At 47.8% G+C, this 19,448-nt stretch overlaps 1 protein-coding gene across 1 annotated transcript in view; it reads left to right on the top strand.

The window, feature by feature from the left end:
* Window positions 1-1,385: 1,385 nt before the first annotated feature.
* Window positions 1,386-19,448, top strand: part of ALOX5 (arachidonate 5-lipoxygenase) — a 53,291-nt gene continuing 35,228 nt past the window's right edge. The window contains exons 1-3 of the mRNA XM_077822594.1: window positions 1,386-1,566; window positions 16,452-16,650; window positions 19,017-19,098. Of these exons, the coding sequence (XP_077678720.1) occupies window positions 1,417-1,566; window positions 16,452-16,650; window positions 19,017-19,098 (431 nt within the window). The 5' untranslated portion in view covers window positions 1,386-1,416. The remainder of the gene's footprint in view (window positions 1,567-16,451; window positions 16,651-19,016; window positions 19,099-19,448) is intronic.

Here is a 19,448-nt window from a genome sequence, read left to right as displayed (position 1 = left end):
CTGTTCACCAGGAGGGGTATAGCTGGGGTGCAGGAGGAGGGGTGTAACTGGGGTGCAGGGAGGGGTTGTGCATGAGAGGTGTAGCCCAGGTGCAGGGAGGGGTAGCTAGGGGCTGTGCATCAGGACGGGTGTAGGAAGGGGTAGCTAAGGGCTGTTGACTGGGAGTGGTGTAGCCAGGTGCAGGGAGGGGCTGTGTGAGGGAAAGGGTAGCTAGCAGCTGTGCACAGGAGGGGTGTAGCTGGGGTACAGGGAGGGGTAGCTAGGGGCGGTGCACCAAGAGGGGTGTAGCAGGTACAGGGAGGGTTAGTTAGGGGCTGCGTACTGGGAGGGGTGTAGCGAGGGGCTGTGGCAGGGGAGAGGTAGCTAGAGGCTGTGCACCAGGAGGGGTGTAGCTGGGGTACAGGGAGGGGTAGCTAGGGGCTGTGCACCAAGAGGGGTGTAGCAGGTACAGGGAGGGTTAGCTAGGGGCTGCGTACTGGGAGGGGGTAGCCAGGGGCAGGGAGGGGCTGTGCACTGGAGGGGTGTAGCTGAGGTGCAGGGAGGAGTACCTGGGGGCTGTGCACTGGAGGGGTGTAGCTGGGGTACAGGGAGCAGTAGCTAGGGGCTGTGCATGGGAGGGGTGTAGCCCGGTGCAGGGAGGGGTAGCCGGGGGCTGTGCACGGGAGGGATGTAGCCGGGGGCAGGGAGGGGTAACTAGGGGCCCTGTACCTGGAGGGGTGTAGCCGGGGGCCAGGAGGGGTAGCCGGGGGCTGTGTACCTGGAGGGGTGTAGCCGGGGGCACGGAGGGCTAACTAGGGGCTGTGTAGCTGGGGGCCGTGCACGGGAGGGGTGTAGCCGGGGCAGGGAGGGGTAACTAGGGGCCGTGTACCCGGAGGGGTGTAGCCGGGGCAGGGAGGGGTAACTAGGGGCCGTGTACCCGGAGGGGTGTAGCCGGGGGCCGTGCACGGGAGGGGTGTAGCCGGGGGCAGGGAGGGGTAGCCGGGGGCTGTGTACCTGGAGGGGTGTAGCCGGGGGCTGTACACGGAAGGGCTGTAGCCGGGGGCACGGAGGGCTAACTAGGGGCTGTGTAGCCGGGGGCCGTGCACGGGAGGGGTGTAGCCGGGGGCAGGGAGGGGTAGCCGGGGGCTGTGTACCTGGAGGGGTGTAGCCGGGGGCTGTACACGGAAGGGCTGTAGCCGGGGGCACGGAGGGCTAACTAGGGGCTGTGTAGCTGGGGGCCGTGCACGGAAGGGGTGTAGCCGGGGGCAGGGAGGGGTAACTAGGGGCTGTGTACCCGAAGGGGTGTAGCCGGGGGCAGGGAGGGGCTTTGGTCGAGGGGGCGGTGCTGCTGCTGCAGCAGCGGGGCCCGGAGCTCATTTCCCCCGCCGGCGCAGGCGGGCAGCTCGGCTCCTCGTGGCTGCGCGCTCCGGCCGGGCCATGCCGTCCTACACCGTCACCGTGGCCACCGGCACCCAGTGGTTCGCGGGCACCGACGACTACATCTACGTGAGCCTGGAGGGCACCGCGGGCTGCAGCGAGAGGCACCTGCTGGACAAGCCCTTCTACAACGACTTCGAGCGGGGCGCGGTGAGTGCGCAGCCGGCCGGCCCCGCGCCGCACCCCTTTGCCCGGCCAGGCCCGTGCCCCCCGCCTCCGGCCAGTCCAGCGCTGCGCCCCGCTGCCCGCCCCGCCCCCCGCTCTCCTCTCCAGTTCCCGCGCCGCGCCCCCTTCCCTTCCCTTCCCCCCCCTCCCCCGCGCACAGCCCCCTGTCCCTTGGGGCAGTCCCCTCCATGTGACTGTGCCCCCTGCACACAGCCCAAGCCCTGCACCCCCTTTTCCATACCCACTTCTCCCAGTCCAGCCCCAGCTCTGTGCCCCCTGCCCTGGGACTGCGGCCTCCCCGGCTCTGAGACGCCCACCTCTTAGGACTGTGTCCCCAGCTCTGTCTCCTGCCCATGGGATAGCATCCTGTGGGTGCTCCAGCTCTCAGGACAGTGGAGGGCATTTTACCTGTTAATGCCCTTTTCCCCATCTCTTGAAGCAGCTGTAAAGGGGGCTTAGGAACCCTCCAGTGCCTCTTCTTCTCTCTGTCCCACTACTTCCTTCAGGAATGGGATGTGAGCACCTGCACTCCATCACTCTTTTATCCTTCCCCATTGCTGCCCCCTTGGTAGGGTCAGAACCATGGCGGGCCTCTGCATCTACCTTTGTCTTGGTGCTGTCGGCAGGAAGGGGACTGGGACATGGGGGCGGGGGGTGCTATGCCCCTACCCTGACACTCCATCCCTCCCTAAACCCGTTCACCCTTCCCACTCCTATGATCTAGAGCAGAGAAGGCACCGGCATCCTACCTGCTGCCCACACCAGCAGGGCTGGGATCTGACTGAGTCAGGAGGTCTCTGAGATGGGATTTGGAGTGAAGGGTGACACGGGCTAGTTCTTGGCGTACCTGGTGCTGCAATGCAGGGAAAGATCTGCTCCTAGGTCACTAAAGCAGATGAAGGGGCATGATGTTTCCTTGCCCTTCTGGATAAGATTCTCAAGTTGAATAATGGACATGGTTTATTGCCCCATGGGAACTGCTTCTAATAATGTCTCCTGAACCAGCAAACCCAAGAATCTAACATGGTCCCCTTTGCCTGTGACAGGGCTTAGCAGAGAGGATTGAGAGTCAGGACTCCTGCATCCTGTGTCCTCTTCTGCCATGGGTGCTAGACATGATAAGTGAGTCACTCTGCCTCAGTTTCCCCAGTCTGTAAAAGGTGTCATCATGCCTCACTGGAGTGTTGTGGTGATTGATTTGTTAAGATTTGCAAAGTGCTTTGAGAGCCTACATGGAAAGTTAAAGTATTACCTTGCCATTTGGAATACAAGAAAAGCACAAAGAGATAATGCACGATCTTTCATCCATTGGTAAGTTTTGTGCTATGACTTTAGCATTAATTGAACATATTTTAAGTGGCTCTCCAGAAAAAAATAAAATGTTTTCTGGATGCGTATTATTTACTCAAGAGAGGTACCGGAGCTATGTCTTGAACAGCCAGCATAATTCCAACAGATTATTTAATTGGCTGAACAATACAGAAACTGTCTAATTTCTTATTTGGCCCATGTAAATATGAAATTAGATAACTATCAAGCCTCTAGGTTCTCAAACTTCATTGCACCACAACTCCATTCTGAGAACAAAAATTAGTTCACGACTCCCCGGGGGGGACACTGAAACCTGAGCCCATGCAAACCCCACTGCCCAGGGTGAGGGGGGACAAAGCCTGAGCCCCACCGCTCTGGGCATGGGGACCAAACCTGAAGCTCAAGGGCTTCAGCACCAGGCAGGGGGCCTGCAACCTGAGCCCCGCTGTCCAGGGCTGAAGCCCTCAGGCTTTGGCTTCGGCCCTGGGCAGTGGGGCTTGGGCTTCAGCCCCAGGCCCCAGCAAGTCTAAGCCAGCCCGGGCGACCCCATTCACAGTTTGAGAACCGCTGCTCTAGACCAAGACAAGGGAGCTACGTGCTAAGGGAGATGTTTGAGATGCCATAGATGGAACTAGGAGAACAGTACAGGGATATCACACACACTAGGTGCTAGGAAAATGGGGGACTGAAGAACTGGACTGATATACTTTGTATCCCTAATTTCTACAATTCTGTGAGAGTCCTATTCTGCCCTTATCCTTGTCTGGCTGGTCACACCTCAGCATCCATGCTGTTGGCTTATTTATTTATTTTAAAAGTCCCTATTGTGTTTCATAATAGTAGGCTTCAGTATCTGTTCTGCATCCTGTAGTGCGGAAATACTAGACTTAGGGCCTGTCTACACTTGAAATGCTACAGTGGTGCAGCTGCCATGTAGACATGATGAGAGTCTCCCATTGGTGTAGTTAATCCACCTCCCTGAAAATGAGGGAGGAATTCTTCCATCAACCTACCACTGTCTACACCGGTGATTAGGTTGGCTTAACTGTGTCGCTCAGTGAGGTTGACCAAACTTTTTAGTGTAGACCTGGTGTTAGGCAAGGCACTTTTGAAAATTGTACCCCATGTGATTTAGGAGCTTAAGTCACATTTTCAGGAGTGACATGGGCACATAGCAGCTCAGGTTTCATAGAAAGTCAGTGGAACTTAGGTGTTTTTGAAAATGTTACCTTTAGTAGCTGCAGTCACATTGACTTTCAATGAGACTAGGCTCCTAAATTCCTGGGCCCCTTTTTAAAATGAGACTTAGGCACTTTAGAAAATTGTACCTTTTGTCCTATATTTTATATCACATACTCATTTCGGTAGGTCGTAAATTTCCTGGGGCAGAGGCTGCCTCTTTACCACATGTCTGTCTAGCACCCAGCAGAGTGGCTCCCTGTTGTACGCTTCTGGTTACTACTGAAATAACTTACTTTCCATACGTATTTACTATCTCAAACTGTTTTAAATGGTTCATTTAACACTATCTGTTTGCTGCCATTTTTACAGCATGCATTTACTACGTGCTATATTAGAGTAAATATAAACCTATGTTCCTATAGGCAACTATATTGGCAGATCTTTGAATACAATGTGCTCAGGTTTTGTGGTTAAAGTCTACATCATAATGTAGAATACTGTATATCTGTCTAGGCACGTGCTGTTAGGCATGAGAAGCACTGTCACAAAGGCAGCAACACTTATTAGACCTGTTACTCGTACAGTAGTGGAAAATTTAAAAACACACACAGAACAAAAATAAACAAAACTGAAGTGACACAAAGTCTCTCTGTATGTTATGCTTTTCAGTGCAACTGGTGACACCAATCCTGTCCCAGTGTTATTTTTTTCCTCATTGGATTCCCCAAAGTAATTTTCACCCCCAAAACAATGCAGTCTTGAACCCAGGCTGCAAAAGACAACCCATTCAGTTCTCAGAACAAAACTTCCAGAGTATAGTTTGTTAATGCAGAAGGCCTCATCTACTTTTACAGTCCCTTTTCCATAGGTAGGCCAGGTCGATTGTTTGCATTATCCTGACACTTGCTTCCTCTGAATTCATTCAAATCATGGTTATTGTTGGGTATAATAAACGAGGTCTTGGACAAATTCTGTGTAAGAGATTTGCATATCAAATGTTCCAAGAGGGAGGAGATATGTAAAGCGCAAAGAGACTTGTACAATGAAAGCCCTGATTCTGTTATTCCTGGGACTTACTCTGAGTATTGGATACAAACTATTTAGAAGCTGGTTTTTTATCAAGTTATTTTTGAGTAAGTTCCTGTTGGTGTCATAGTGAATGTTGCATAGCACTTCGCAGTTCCCCATTTTCTTCTGATTTCCCATTTAAGCCCTGTCTGTTTGCTGTCATTAAAAGAAACCCATCTTGCAAGTACTTCCAGAGAAGAAACCCATCTTTTCAATCTCAAATTTGTATTTGGGGCGGATTTATCTGTGTCCTTCTTAATGCCTTGGAAAGATCAGCTCCTTAATCCAGAGCAGAGAATTAGAATAGCCGACTACAGACTGCACCTCAGCAACTCATTCCAGGTTTTGCGGGAGAACTAGTTGCTTGGACAGGCTACTTTGGGGGCTTAGTTTCAAGTTTATTTTCAGCCATGTCTGATAGATCCAATAAAATGTTAGTTCTGTACTTTCATTCTGAGCTTTTCTGTATAAAGCCTTCCAGTTCCCTGGCTCACAACACTGTCACCAATACAAACTGGCTGAGAATGACAGCCCCAGCCTGCACAAGAGGAGTAATTGCCATATCACATTTCTGGCCATCTCTGCCACCTCCTAACATCCAATTATGAGACACAAAGGAGGGTAATTTTCAAAGAGTACAGCAGGTAAGGCTGCAAAACAATTCTAAAGTCTTGCAGACAATGTCCAGATGTGCAGTTAACGTGCCAGGTTCACCTAAAAATATTGTTAGCTTTCGCATCCCAGTTTTGTGCAACTACCGTATTGCGATCTAGCTGGGCAAGTCAGATTTTTGAAAGGTTCCTTGGTTAAGCTCAGTGCTTGTGATTGCAATGCGATCATTGTCCCATCTGTAAAGTTTACCCAAAGTGCGTACAAAGAGTTCACTGGGTATATGCACAAGTAACAATATGGAGAGAAACTTTGAAAGTTCAAAGGGCTTGTCATTTTTTAGCCCCAAACGTTAAAAAATGAGACCACTACCTTACTGGGATGTAGGCCAACAATATAGTTAACGTTTTGCTAGGGTGTATGAATGAAGGCTGAAGGAGGAAGAATAAGAGACCTGAAAAAGAAATGATTGAGAGGGAGAATGATAGGAAGCGAGAAGAGAAAGAAGCAGATGGCAGAATTGGGCAAACATGCACGTTTTCAACATTGAGCACATGGTTTCTGGGGAGGCAATGGAACTACTCCATGTGCTTAAAGTGAAGCACACATCTGCTTGCAGAATTGGGGCCCAAATCAAGATTTACTCGTTTGTGAGATGTGGTGGGTCTACAATAAGAAGTTATCTTGAAAGGTATATATTAGCTCTGGTTTGACATACTTGAAATATATGGCTAATATATTTGGAGGAGCAACTATTTCAAAGCACTAACCATGTACCTGTAGAAAACTATTGTAGATACATCAGGATGGATAAAAAGGGATGATCTAAAATAAATCATTTTTAAATTTAAATGGGTCTTTATATTTTGTTTATACTAAGTTTTTTCTTTTTAAAAATAAACCTATTTAAAATGAAATCTGAATTTAATACAACTATGTTAAGGCCTACATTTATAATCACTTAAACTGTTTAAATAAAAAATAAATATGCTGAATCCACGAGTCTCTAACATAAACTTTGAGTTAAAGGCTGCTTTCTGTACAAAGAAAGAATCATCGAATCATGGAACCATAGGGTTAGAAGGGACCACAAGGGTCATCTAGTCTAACCCCCTGCCAAGATGCAGGAGTTATATCCGAACCATCCAAGACAGATGGCTGCCCAGCGTCCTTTTGACAGCCTCCAGTAAAGGAGCTTCCACAACCTCCTTCGGTAGTTTGTTCCATTGTCCTACTGTTCTTACAGTTAGGAAGTTTCTCCTGAGATTTAATCTAAATCTGATCTGGTGTACTGCAGTTTGAACCCATTGCCTTTTGTCCTGCCCTCTGTAGCAAGACAGAACAATTTTTCACCATGTTTTTTATGGCAGCCTTTCAAGTATTTGAAGACCATTATCATATTTCCCCCCCCACCTTAATCTCCTCTTTTCCAAACTAACCATACCCAGTTCCTTCAGCCTTTGCTCACATGGCTTGCACTCCATCCCTTTGATCATCCTTGTCACTTGCCTCTGGATCCTTTTCAGTTTCTCTTCATCCTCTCTATACAGCAGTGACCAAAACTGGACACAGTACTCCAGCTGAGGCCTAACCAGTGACGAGTAGAGTGGTACTATCACTTCCCATGACTTGCATGCTATGCCTCTGTTAATGCAACCCAAAACTGTATTTGCTTTTTTTGCAACAGCATCACATTGTTAACTCATGTTGAGGTTCTGGTCCACCATGACTCCTAGATCTTTCTCAGCAGTGCTGGTGACAAGCCAGTTTTCTCCCATTCTGTGTTTGTGCATTTGGCTTTTCTTCCCTAAGTGTAGCACCTTACCTTTGTTTTCTTGAATTTCATTTTGCTGTTTATAGCCCAGTTCTCCAATTTATCAAGATCCCTCTGAATCTTAGCTCTGTCCTCCAAAGTGTTGGCAACTCCTGTCTAGCTTTGTGTCATCTTCAAACTTGATCAGTATGCTCTATACTTACATCTAGGTCAAACAAGTCCAGACCTAGAACATAGATCCCTGTAGAATCCCAGGTCACCTTCCAATCTGACATCATTCCATTAATAGTTACTTTTTGTTTGCAGTTGTTTTACCAATTATGTGTCCACTTAATCGTAGTTCTGCTGACCCCACATTTCTCCAGCTTACTTATCAGAATGTCATGTGGGACTGAGTCAAGAGCCTTGCTAAAGTCCAGATATAATATGTCCACCGCATTCCCCCTATGCAGCAAACCAGTTACCTTGTCAAAGAAGGAAATGAAGCTGGTTTGGCATGATTTGTGTTAGTAATCAGGGGGAAAATATCTAGCTATTGGGGGTCAAGCTTTATAAATATGGCAAAATAGGTCATGTACTGTATTAAGGGCTTGTTTTGTTTAATCAAAGTAAATGTTATACGATATATTGTGCGTTTAATTAAATGCCATTTACCACCCTAATGCTGCTGGATGCAAATCTTGAGCAAAAAGTTAACTATCTAGTAAATGAGCAATATATCATTCACCATTTTCTAACATATTAAAACATACAATTAATAAGAATCTGAAAATATTAAGCTATATAATTGTTTAAATACATGTATATAGTTCTAGTGTACCTTCCTAGGTTGTAGAAAGATGTACCAAATCTAGGGTAAAGGATCTATTTAGTTGTAAATCAACATATTAATGATTCTATCGACCAATGAGAATGCACCTTTCTTTAGAAAATATCTTAAGTACAAATGGTAAAGTTGGTGATAATTGCTGATTTAAATCAGTTGGTAATTTAAATCCCAATTTAAATTGATTCACCCTGAGATACATTTTCAAAACATACATGAAAAGATGGAAAAAATTAAGGTCTGTTTAGGCAAACTGGGCAGCCTTTTTCTATTACTTGGACTTGTGAAATATAAATGTATTTTAGAGCTGTAGGTTTTCCATCAGCTGAATGAGTTTGTGCCAATGAATCAGTCGTGGTTGTGTTATTTCGATTGTAACTGTTTGTTAGGTCTAATTGACATTGTTCTATAATACTTTAAATCTATGATCCATTTATTCTCTGTTTCATGTTGATAATGGAAGTAGATCAATTCCTGGCTTTGTCACAGACTTCTTGTTAGCGTCTGGAAATGCCACTTATTCTCTGTGTGCCTCAGTTCCCCACAATCCTTAAAATGGGGATAATAATGCTCTTTGCCACCCACACTTTGCCTGTCTTGTCCATTTGGACAGCAAGTTGCCTGCATGGGTATGTCTCCCTTTGAGCTGGACGGGTAGCTCCAGCTTAAGGAGATGTGCCCTTGTTGACTCTGAGTTAGTGGGCTAAAATTAGAGTGCAGCCATGGTGGCACGAGGGGCTAGCTGCCCCGTGTATATACCCATCTGAGATGGTAGACATGTCCTCAGGGTGGCCAGTCCCACCCGCCACTCACAATGCCGTGGCTATGCTATTTTTAGCACACTAGCTTGATCAGAGCTGACACAGGTAAGTCTCCTCGAGGTGAAATTTACACCTCCAGCTTGAAGTGTGGACGTACCCTATTGTCTTTGTAGAGTGCCCAGTACAATGGGGCCCTGATCGCAACTGGGACCTCTTGGTGGCTGTGTAACACCAGCGGTAATGTTAAATATCAGTAGTAATAGTCATAATAAAAACCTCTCATTTGTACTCTTATGCTTACTTTTGTCAGAAGCTGGGAATGGGCAACAGGGGGTGGATCACTCGATGATTACCTGTTCTGTTCATTCCCTCTGGGGCACCTGGCATTGGCCACTGTTGGAAGACAGGATACTGGGCTAGATGGACCTTTGGTCTGATCCAGTGTGGCTGTTCTTATGTACTGAATGGTGCTGGGGGGTGGAGAGGAATTTCTTTATTTCCAAGCAGGGCACCAATGTGGGAAAGGAAAGGTGAAATTTTTATTAGCAAAACCCTACTTGGATTTATAAACTGAAACCTTTCTATTAGTTGCTGTGTTGCTTGAACATGCCAGGTAGGTCTGTGGCTGATGAATGTGCCATGTACCTCCAGATACCCCTTGCCAAGTGCAGTTAAGGAGAACATGCCTACAGAACATGCTAATTAGTACACACCCACTGAGCGTGCCAAGAACATGACAGGTCCATTCACGTAGGACATACCAGTTGGCTGAGTCAGGTTCTTTCAGGTAGAACTGCTATACAGTTATGTTTATTACGTTACATGATAATATCGGGAAAACATTCGTGTATTTGAATTCCCTTTCATGATGTCTGTATAGCAGTAACCAAACTGGTGCCGGTGCAGACTGGTAAGTTCACATGGGTTGGAGATTGTCCTGTTGAACGTTAGTCGCCCTGGGCCACATTCTTCCAAATACCACAGAAACATGCTGAGATGGAAGAAGAAGAAGAAGATGTGTTTGTGCAGTTTCATGAAGCTGTTTATAGACATGAATGGGTCAAGCTGGAAACAGGCCGCCAAGCATTGGAAGCCATATTATAGAAACCGCTGTGCGTAGCATGGTCTGGACTTCAGAAAATTATCATGATATTGCAAAAGTACCCACTAGATGTGAAATACAGGCCCAGTCAGGAGCTGCTTCTAGCAGATGTGGTTTCATGAGTGCCTATGGAGAAAACTGGGAGCTGCAGGAAGAGGAGCATGAAGTAGAAATGAGTCAAGCATTGTCATTTCTGACAGAAAAATTGAAAAGTGCAGAGGAGAAACGTTTTGCAGCCTGGTACCTTCAGTTCCAAGATGTGACCCAGAATCCTTGGCACAGGTTGACCAATAAAGAAGAGAGGCCTTGTGTTGGTGTTGGAAGATGCAGGGATGCAGCTGTTTTTGAACTGAAAAGTGAGAAGGTTGAGTGGGAGATAAGCAAAGATCAGGAGGGCACTGGAAGGCAGCTGCTCTGGGAGGGTGGGACATGGTCTGGCTAGGAATACAGTGGAGGGGTGTCCTGCAATTTGCTACTGCCACAGCTGGGCACAAATTGTGGCTGTTTTAGGAGGATTCTTGTAGAGCTTGGAGGAGCCTTAAAGCGTGTTTCAATCTGCACATTAGTACTTATGGCAGGAGGTGGTAGAGTGGGGAATACGGAGTTAGACATTTATCAGATGAGTCAGTAATACAGGAATGCACTTGGTGATGTGGCTGCAAGGGCCATTTCTGTTCCACTGAGGAGATGTGGTCACTTATGGGGGGAAAATAATGGGCACAACTTACAGATCCTGACCCCACTAAGCTCTGTGGCTAAACTCCCATTGACTTCAGTGAGAGCAGGATTGTGCCCACTGCCTGTTAAATACAAGTGGGTTTGAGCCTCCTCCTGAGGTGACCATTGACTTAAGCAGAGACACCTTGGGCCTGATTTTTGGACCTGCCATGCACTGCACCTTCTGTTGCCTTGGCTGGAGCGGTGAGGGCTCGGTGCTAGCTGAAAACCAGGGCCCCGGTATCTCAGAAATCAAGGCATCCAGTATCCATGTCCAGTTTTGAAAATTTGAGCCTCACTATCTAGCAGCTGTTGTATTTAGAGGTGCTGCAAGCTACGGATGCAGATCTGGATCCAAACTTCCCCCATAGATTGGGAGAGCTGGGTTTGGTTCGGGTCTAGCTCTAGTTCACATTTTTTTTTTTTCTTTTTTGTAACTTGCAGACTAGTGCATTCCCTGTTGCATTTATCTAAGCAGGATGGCTGCTGGCTGGCCTGTCGGGGAGCATACTGCCTCATTCTCTCCAAACCCATGTATTTCTGTGCCCTATGGGAGACAGCGGTAGGTGGAGGTGACTCTAGCTGTGGACCATCTCCTGTTGGGTGCTCTCACAACCTACATACTGAACATGCACAGGCTATTTCCTGTATCTTTTGGACTGTGACCTCTTTGACGGGTAGGGACAGTCTTTATGTTCATCTTACACCAGGCCAGGCATGTCACTGGTGCTTAAATAATCATGATCAGTGCTTGCAGTTCCTCTACCATGTGCCTCAGAGTCAGGGCAGCCACCTACAGCCCCACCCTGGACACCTCAATGCCGCTGTCATCTTTTCCTCGCCTGAATGCCTAATTTAACTTAGCTCTGTTTTCTCATTGGTGGAGATAATTCGTGTTCCTCAGACGCAGCAGCACATTCTTAGCTCATCTGGCTCTGGCCGCTGTCTGAGCCAGGACTTGCCCTCTAGCACCTCAGGAGTGAAGGAATAGTCAGACCTGTCTCGGAAACCTGCTCCAACAGGTCTTCTAAGAACCACTTCAGGGAAGCGCTTGAAAGCCAAGACAGTGTCACTGCCCTCTAGTGGGTTGGCTTAAAGGAGTTTTTAGTTGTGAGGGAGATTGTCAGGCGGGAAGGTGAAATGACTCAAGATATAGCTTGGTTAAATTAGGCTGGGGATGTACAGCAGGAGGATAGGGAGGGGAAGTCATAACCAGATATTTGATGGTCGAGAGTGGAACTGCTAGGATGGGAGCAGGAGGATAACTAGCAACAGTGGAATGCAATTAAGGAAAGGGAAAGTTAAGCTGAATATCAGGAGGCATTTCCTGTTGAAGAGATTTTTCACCCTGCAAAATGATCTCCAAAGAGAAGTGTTAAGAGTCCGATAACCAATTAAAACTTGATTGGGCAAAACACTTATGCATGAACTGGAGGGAACCATCTCGCATTGGTTGAGGGATGAACTAGAGGGCTTAAAACATTCTCTCTCATCTCTAAACTTTTGAGTCACTAGGGCCCTACCAAATTCATGGCCATGAAAAATGCGTCACGGACCATGAAAGCTGGTCTCCCCCATGAAATCTGGTCTTTTGTATGCTTTTACCATAAACTATACAAATTTCACAGGGGAGACCAGCATTTCTCAGACTGGGAGTCCTGACCCAACAGGTGGCCACGGGCAGGGTTACAAGGTTATTTTAGGGGGCATCGCAGTATTGCCACCTTTACTTCTGCACTGCTGCCTTCAGAGCTCGGCAAATGGAGAGTGGCGGCTGTTGGCCGAGGATCCAGCTCTGAAGGCAGCAGCGCAGAAGTAAGGGCGGCCATACCATACCAGGCCATCCTTACTTCTGCACTGCTGCTGGCGGCGGCGCTGCCTTCAGAGCTGGGCTCCCGCCCAGCAGCCACCGCTCTCCAGCTGCCCAGCTCTGCAGGCAGCACCACCGCCAGCAGCAGCACAGAAGTAAGGGTGGCAGTACTGCAAACCCCCCTCCCTCCCTCCCAAACCCCTTTTTGGGTCAGGACCCCTACAATTACAACACTGTGAAATTTCAGATTTAAATAACTGAAATCATGAAATTCATGATTTTTAAAATCCCATGACCATGAAATTGACCAAAATGGACCCTAAATTTGGTGGGGCCCTACTTATAGCTATGTGTGATTGGCAGCTGTTACTATCTTGTGGCTGCATGAAGTGGATTTTTGAGGAAGTTGGGGCTCTTAGCCCGGTTGCTTGTGGACAAATGTCCTCATTACAAAACAGCTATCGCAACTGGTATCCATACCATGTTTGTCTACATTTTCTTCACTTTTTTGACTTTGACTTAGCCTTAACCTATAAAATAATGGGAGGGCTTGAGTCAAATGACCTCCTATTGACTGGAAGTGTTACTAAAAAAAGTGCCTGAAAAGAACAAGTTGAGTGTGGTTTTTAGCGGGGGAGGGCGGGGACGACAGAATGACAGGCCATATACATGCAGTATCATTTCAGACAGTACTAAACTCAGTGGAGGAAGAGGTGGAGTTCATGTCGGTTTCTAAGGTTACTGAAAACGTTCAAAACCACAAACCAGGGAAGTTTCATTTTGCAGCCACATCAAGCAACAAATTTAAACAGAGCGTGATTCCAAAACTGCCGAACAATTGGATTACCAGGCTTGTCTTCCTGGTAATGCTCTGTCTTAACAAGAGCATAACTTCTTCTGAGGGGGTCATGGGAACAGATTGGGCTCTTGCTTCTAGTGTCATGATGGTCCTAGCCAGTTCAGCTTAGCTATGGCAAGGGGCCTGTTGTCCTGCACCTTGTGCAGCTGCTTACACTAGTGCAAAGGGAGTGTAAGATGCTGCCATTCTGACTTGCCAAACACAAAAGAATCACTGTTTATCTCAGCTGAGCTATAAAAGCAAACAGAGGCATTTCTAACGACTGGAATTCCAATAGTGCCTGGAGACTCTGAGATCAGAGCCCCAACATTCTAAGCACGGCACATACACAGAATAAGAGACAGTCCTCACCCTAAAGACCTTACCTTCTAAAGAGACGAGGCAGACAAGGGGTGGGAGAAAGGAAAGAGTGTTATCCCCATTTAACACCTGGAGAACTGAGGCACACAGACATTAAGTGACTTGCCCAAGGACCTGCACCAACTCTATAGCAGAGCTGTACAATGAACCCAGATCTGATTTCCAGTCAAGTGCCTTAATCTCCAAACCAACCGTTCTCTCAGTTTGCATGACTAGGTACAGAAGGGTGGACTCACTGCTGGAGCACCCCTGTGCGGCTGGACGTGGCCGCTGCCTGCTTTCTTGTGCCCCCTGCCGATGGCTCTGTGACAGTTGCCTCATCTCGTGACTCGGTCTGTCGGCTTATCACAATCACTCCTCCCCATCCCCGGGTAACAGAAAATCCAGCAAATACAAGTGTCCAATCCCTTTGTTTGGTCTGCTACTTTGATTCTGGGCCCAGTGGTCCGAACACCCTTTCTTAGGGCTTCTAGGAGTCTGTATCCCCTTCTCAGGGGCTTCACACCCCTTACCAGTTCCTGATGGGGAAGTCAGGCCTTCCCTCTACCCTAGGCTCAGCCCAGGACAGGCAGTCAGGGATCATTCTGCCAGTCTCCTTGCTGCCACCTCCCTGGGCATCTTTCTACCAACCAAGCCTTTCCCTGGGCTCTCTCCTCACCCTGCCAGAGCCTTCCTCTCTAGGTTGACCTTTCTTTCAGGGCCAGGACTTGCAGGGCTCTGCCCTGGAATCTCCTACCAAAATCACAAACCAAAAATACCAACTTAGACCAGCTTCTGCCCTCCTCAAGTTTGACTGGTCATCCCTCACATCTCCTCAGCCCCATTCCTCGACTGGACGCCTCTTGGGCACACTGTCTGGAAGTCTAGATCTTGCACCTTTATCAGGGTTCCTCTCTGCTCTCCCTCCACCCCTGTGGCTGCTCCGTGTCTCTCCTGGCCTCCTGCTAGACATCTCTACCTAGGAGAGGATCTCAGGTCCAGCTCTCGCCCTGGGCTTCTCCTGAGTTCTCCATTCTCTCATCCCAGAGAGCGACTGCAGAGTTTCTCCCAACAGCCCCCATCTGCTCTAGACTTCCTGCCTTTATAATAACCACCCAGCTCCTCTCCCAGCTGGGACTCATCTTTAATTTAGCCTGGCCCACCCTCCAGGTGCAGCCAGATGCATTAATTGGCCTCTCAGGCCCACTTTAACACTTATAAAGCCAGGATGGGATATATATCCCATCAGTCTACCTCAGACGTTCTCAAACTTCATTGCACTGCAAACCCCTTCTGACAATTACTGCAAGACCCCAGGAGAGGGGACTAAAGCCTGAGCCCACCCAAATTCCGCCGCTTGGGGGGAGGGCAAAGCTGAAGTCCAAGGGCTTCAGCCCCAGGCAGGGGGCCTGTAACCTGAGCCCTGCTATCCAGGGCTGAAGCCCTTGGGCTCATGCTTTGGCCCTGGATCCCAGCAAGTCTAAGCCAGCCTTGGTGACCCCATTAAAATGGGTTGAGACACACTTTGGGTTCCAGACCATTCTTTTCTGGGATGCTGTTGGAGTAGTTCTAAATATTTTTACTAGCAGTAGCTTTGTTGAGAAATCACAAATGACTCAAAGCATTATCAAGTCCCGAACTTAGAAATTTCACCCTTTCCGTATTTCTAGGGTATCTGTGCATGGCTTGTTCTTACATATTCCCTTACCCATCCATTTGTTAATCTGCAGTCTGAAAATAACCCTTCATTTTTCCCCTTCGCAAACAAGAGGTTCCTGTTGGAAGAAAAACAGGCTGACCCAGAGGCAGATTTGAGTAGATGGGCTTCTTTATTGCGGTACTTGTTCCCCTGGACCCAATTGTCCAGTAAGCCCTGGATTAGTTACAACATACTCTTTTTATTTACATTAGTATGTAAATCCCTGCTTTTATTACAACACCCCCAAAACCCTCATGGAGTAATATGAACACCCATACAATGAATATTTATAACCCTGTACTGAATATAATTATGCCCACCCCTGATTACTATTTACCTTATTAGCATATTCTACCAATAAGTTTTACCTTGAAGATACACTTCTTTGCTATAATTGTAGTCATGAACTCCTTGGATCAGCAGTTTGCAGAGAAGAGAGTAAGGGGCCATGACCCCAAACTTGACTGTGCAGCTGGGAAAGAAACGGAGAGGGAGATAACACTACTTTACCCGAAAAGGCATTCTTTAGATCCCCACATTGCTCAGGCAGCTGCAACCTTATCAAACCCTTAACAAGGAGAAGGGAGGAGAGAGGAGTAACCCTAAATCTATCAAACACAGAAAGATGCCTGCACTTGATCTATCAAGGGCAGAAATGGTGCTTGCCCATGCCTTTACTCCCTAATGCCATCTCTGTTCACCAGCAATTTCCCAGTTTTCTGCTTTAACCCTTACATATCCCAAGAGTTCCATTTGGAGCTGGTGTGTTTTCTGTGTGTTCAGCCACTCACAGACCATTTTTCTTCTCCACAGATCGACTCCTACGATGTGACTGTGGCAGAAGACCTGGGAGAAATCCAGCTGCTAAAAATTGAGAAGCGAAAGTACTGGGTTCATGACGACTGGTACCTCAAGTACATCACTGTGAAAACACCAGTAGGTGACTATCTGGAATTCCCATGTTACAGATGGATTACAGAGGATAAAGAAATTGTCCTCCGAGATGGAAGAGGTGAGCACCATGAGAGAACTACTAACCCCTAGACGGGTGTGCTCACTGCTTTTTTTGTGGGGGGGAGGGCATGTTCTATGCCCTCATTGTGGCCCCAGAGCTGGAGGATCTATCCAGCCCCAGGGCCAGAGAAGTTCTGTGCCCCTGCTGATTATTGGGGGGATCCGTACCCCTGCTCCCCACCCCTTGTGCTCACCCCTGCCCCTAGAGCAATGAGGACTCCCCCTATCTTTCCCTCTCCTCCCAGAGGCACCCAAACCCTCTCTCCAACTCCAGTTCCTTCTCTCCCACCTGCAAACCTACCACATCCCCTCTGGTACTAACTCCCATCCGTGCACTGTAGGATTTATGCTCCCGGATGACCGTGACCTCAGTGCTGGTTTATGAACTGTCCACTGGGTCTGGCACTTGGAAACGAGTTGGGTTACTTTGAGGACACATGCTAAGGAGATTTTTTTTCCAGAAGTGGGGATGGTCAGTACACTGGTCCTAAATTGCAAGCTGCCCTCAGTGTTCAATTTCTGGCTGATCCATTGCTGATCCATTGCAGAATGCTCCATTCTGGCTGATCCATCGATCCTTGGCCAAGCATCCCCTGGCTGCCTAACCTTGAGGCTCTAAAATATAGCAGTTTTCCAAGTATTATCCACCTGGAAACTGTCCTGTTTTCTAAAACCCAGGAATAGGCAGCTTGCAATGGAATTCCAGTTCAGAGAGCATTAGGGCTGGCTGGGAAGTAGAATTCAACTAAGCTGTTTCATCCTGCAAGAGCTAGGATCAGGCTGATGGTGTGAAATGTGTTGGAGATAGCTGTTAGTGCTGTGCTGAGAAAAGTGCCCTAGCACTTGTGTGCTACCCCTGTGTTTTAACTGGCTTTGGTTACCTACTGCCAGTACAGTACCGTGGCCAAAGGCAGGCACTTCATTGGCTGCATAATCCAGTTGCTCACAGCTGTGCCTTTGTGGCAATGAAGTTTGACTGCTGCAATATGCTATCCTGTGCACCATTAAAAATGCTGATCTAGTGCCCTTAGATATGGGGTGGGAACCAAGGGTTTAGCCAGTTTTGCTGCATTCAGGTCATTGGCTGCCTAATTAGACATGCAGCCCTAAGGAGTTTGCTTTTCAGTGGTTAAGGCCCTTAACAGTCTGGTGCCAACTTTGTTTCTCAGCTTCTGGCTCCCTCACTGATCTCTCCCTGTGTGGGGTATTCGGAGGGGCAGGAGAGGGATTCTTCACAACTTGCGTTGGCTTTATTTCAACCCTTGCTTTCAAAAGAGGAAGACTGTGTGGATTTCAGTTTGTGAAGAAGTAAAGAATGTCAGCAAGATCCTGGCAGTATCTTACCAGAGTGCCAGCCAGCCCAGACTGCATTGTCTGTTATCAGCCCTGTTCCATCTGCCGTTTCTACCTCTGAACCTTAAACAGACATTTCCTTAAAATTCCTAATGGCTCTATTTGCATTCTTTTTTGTGTATGTAAAGCAGATCCGGTCTTGTCCATCACTTTTCCTTGTGGGTTGTCCTGTTAGCTGCTCTTTCTCTTCTGTTCCCCATCCTTTCTAAGGAAGACTCTGTCTCATTCAGTAACATCAGGGCCACATGTTCAAAGCATCAAGCTATCAGTTTTGGAAAGCCTCTCTCTTTCTTCTGATCCCGAAGCTCCCGGCATGGAACTTGGAGTGGAAGAAACAGTTGTTCTTGCAGTGTAAGAACAGAGAGTATGAACCTAGGAGAGGGATGTCAAGGCATTTTCTAGCATCAGCATTCTTCAACAGAGAAGATTTAACAAGGCTGTATCTTGTTTGGTTGTTTGTCGCTCCTCGCCTTTAACCAACCTCCACCCTGTACTGAGGGGACCTGGGGCTTGGCTCCATAGCTGAGGGGTTAGAGCAGTGGTATCAGAATCCAGGGGTCACAGGTTCAACTCTCACTGGGGCCTGGATTGCAATCTCTGCCTCATACTCTCCTTACTGATCCTTCCTCAGTTGCTTGTCACTCTTCAGCCTTAACCAACCTCCTCCCTGTACTGAGGGTGCCTGGCTCCCTAGCACAGCAGATGAATATTCCACTGTAGCCTGATGTGTAAAGGTTATTCTTAGAGACACTATCCATGGTTGTAGGGCAGTAATTCTCAGGATGAAAACAACTCTTTTGCTGTTCAGACCCATTGTATTTCTCTGGGTAGGGGGCAAACTGTCTCCTATAATTGAGTACAAGAGAGAACTGCAGATGATTTGCTACAGCACGTAGTAGGAGAACCCAGATAATGACAGATACTGAATCCTTGTGTCCCATTACCCAGCTAGAGGATTAGACAATGAAGGGTAAAGAAACCTCATAGCGCTGTTTCTTCATTTTTTCACAGCAAAGCTGCACCGGGATGACAAGACTCAGATCCTCAAGCAGCACAGACGCAAAGAACTTGAACAACGGCAAAAAATGTATCGGTGAGTTTCATATAACAGTCCTGCTTTGTGATGTCAGCTGTCTAGGGAGGCCTAGTTCTGTTCCTAGCAGGTGAGTGTCCATGGCACAAAACCACCATGGTGACTGGCACCTGTTTGTAAGCAGGGTCTGAATGAGCTAGTGGTGAACTGGGGGAAGAGACTTCAGGAGCAGACTGCATTTGCATGGACACACCTACTCTGCATAGGTGTTCAGCACACAGAGTTTCTTTGCCAAACTGATCAGTCGTGGCTGGTCTGGGGTAATGAAATGTTGTTACCTTATTGTATGAGTAAAGGGCAGCAGAACTGTACTTATCATGCCCTGATTGAGGGGGTCACCCTAACCCGAA

Source organism: Eretmochelys imbricata, chromosome 7 (genome assembly GCF_965152235.1).
Source record: "Eretmochelys imbricata isolate rEreImb1 chromosome 7, rEreImb1.hap1, whole genome shotgun sequence".
Taxonomy (NCBI): domain Eukaryota; kingdom Metazoa; phylum Chordata; order Testudines; family Cheloniidae; genus Eretmochelys; species Eretmochelys imbricata.
This window is presented reverse-complemented; position numbering and strand designations above follow the sequence as displayed.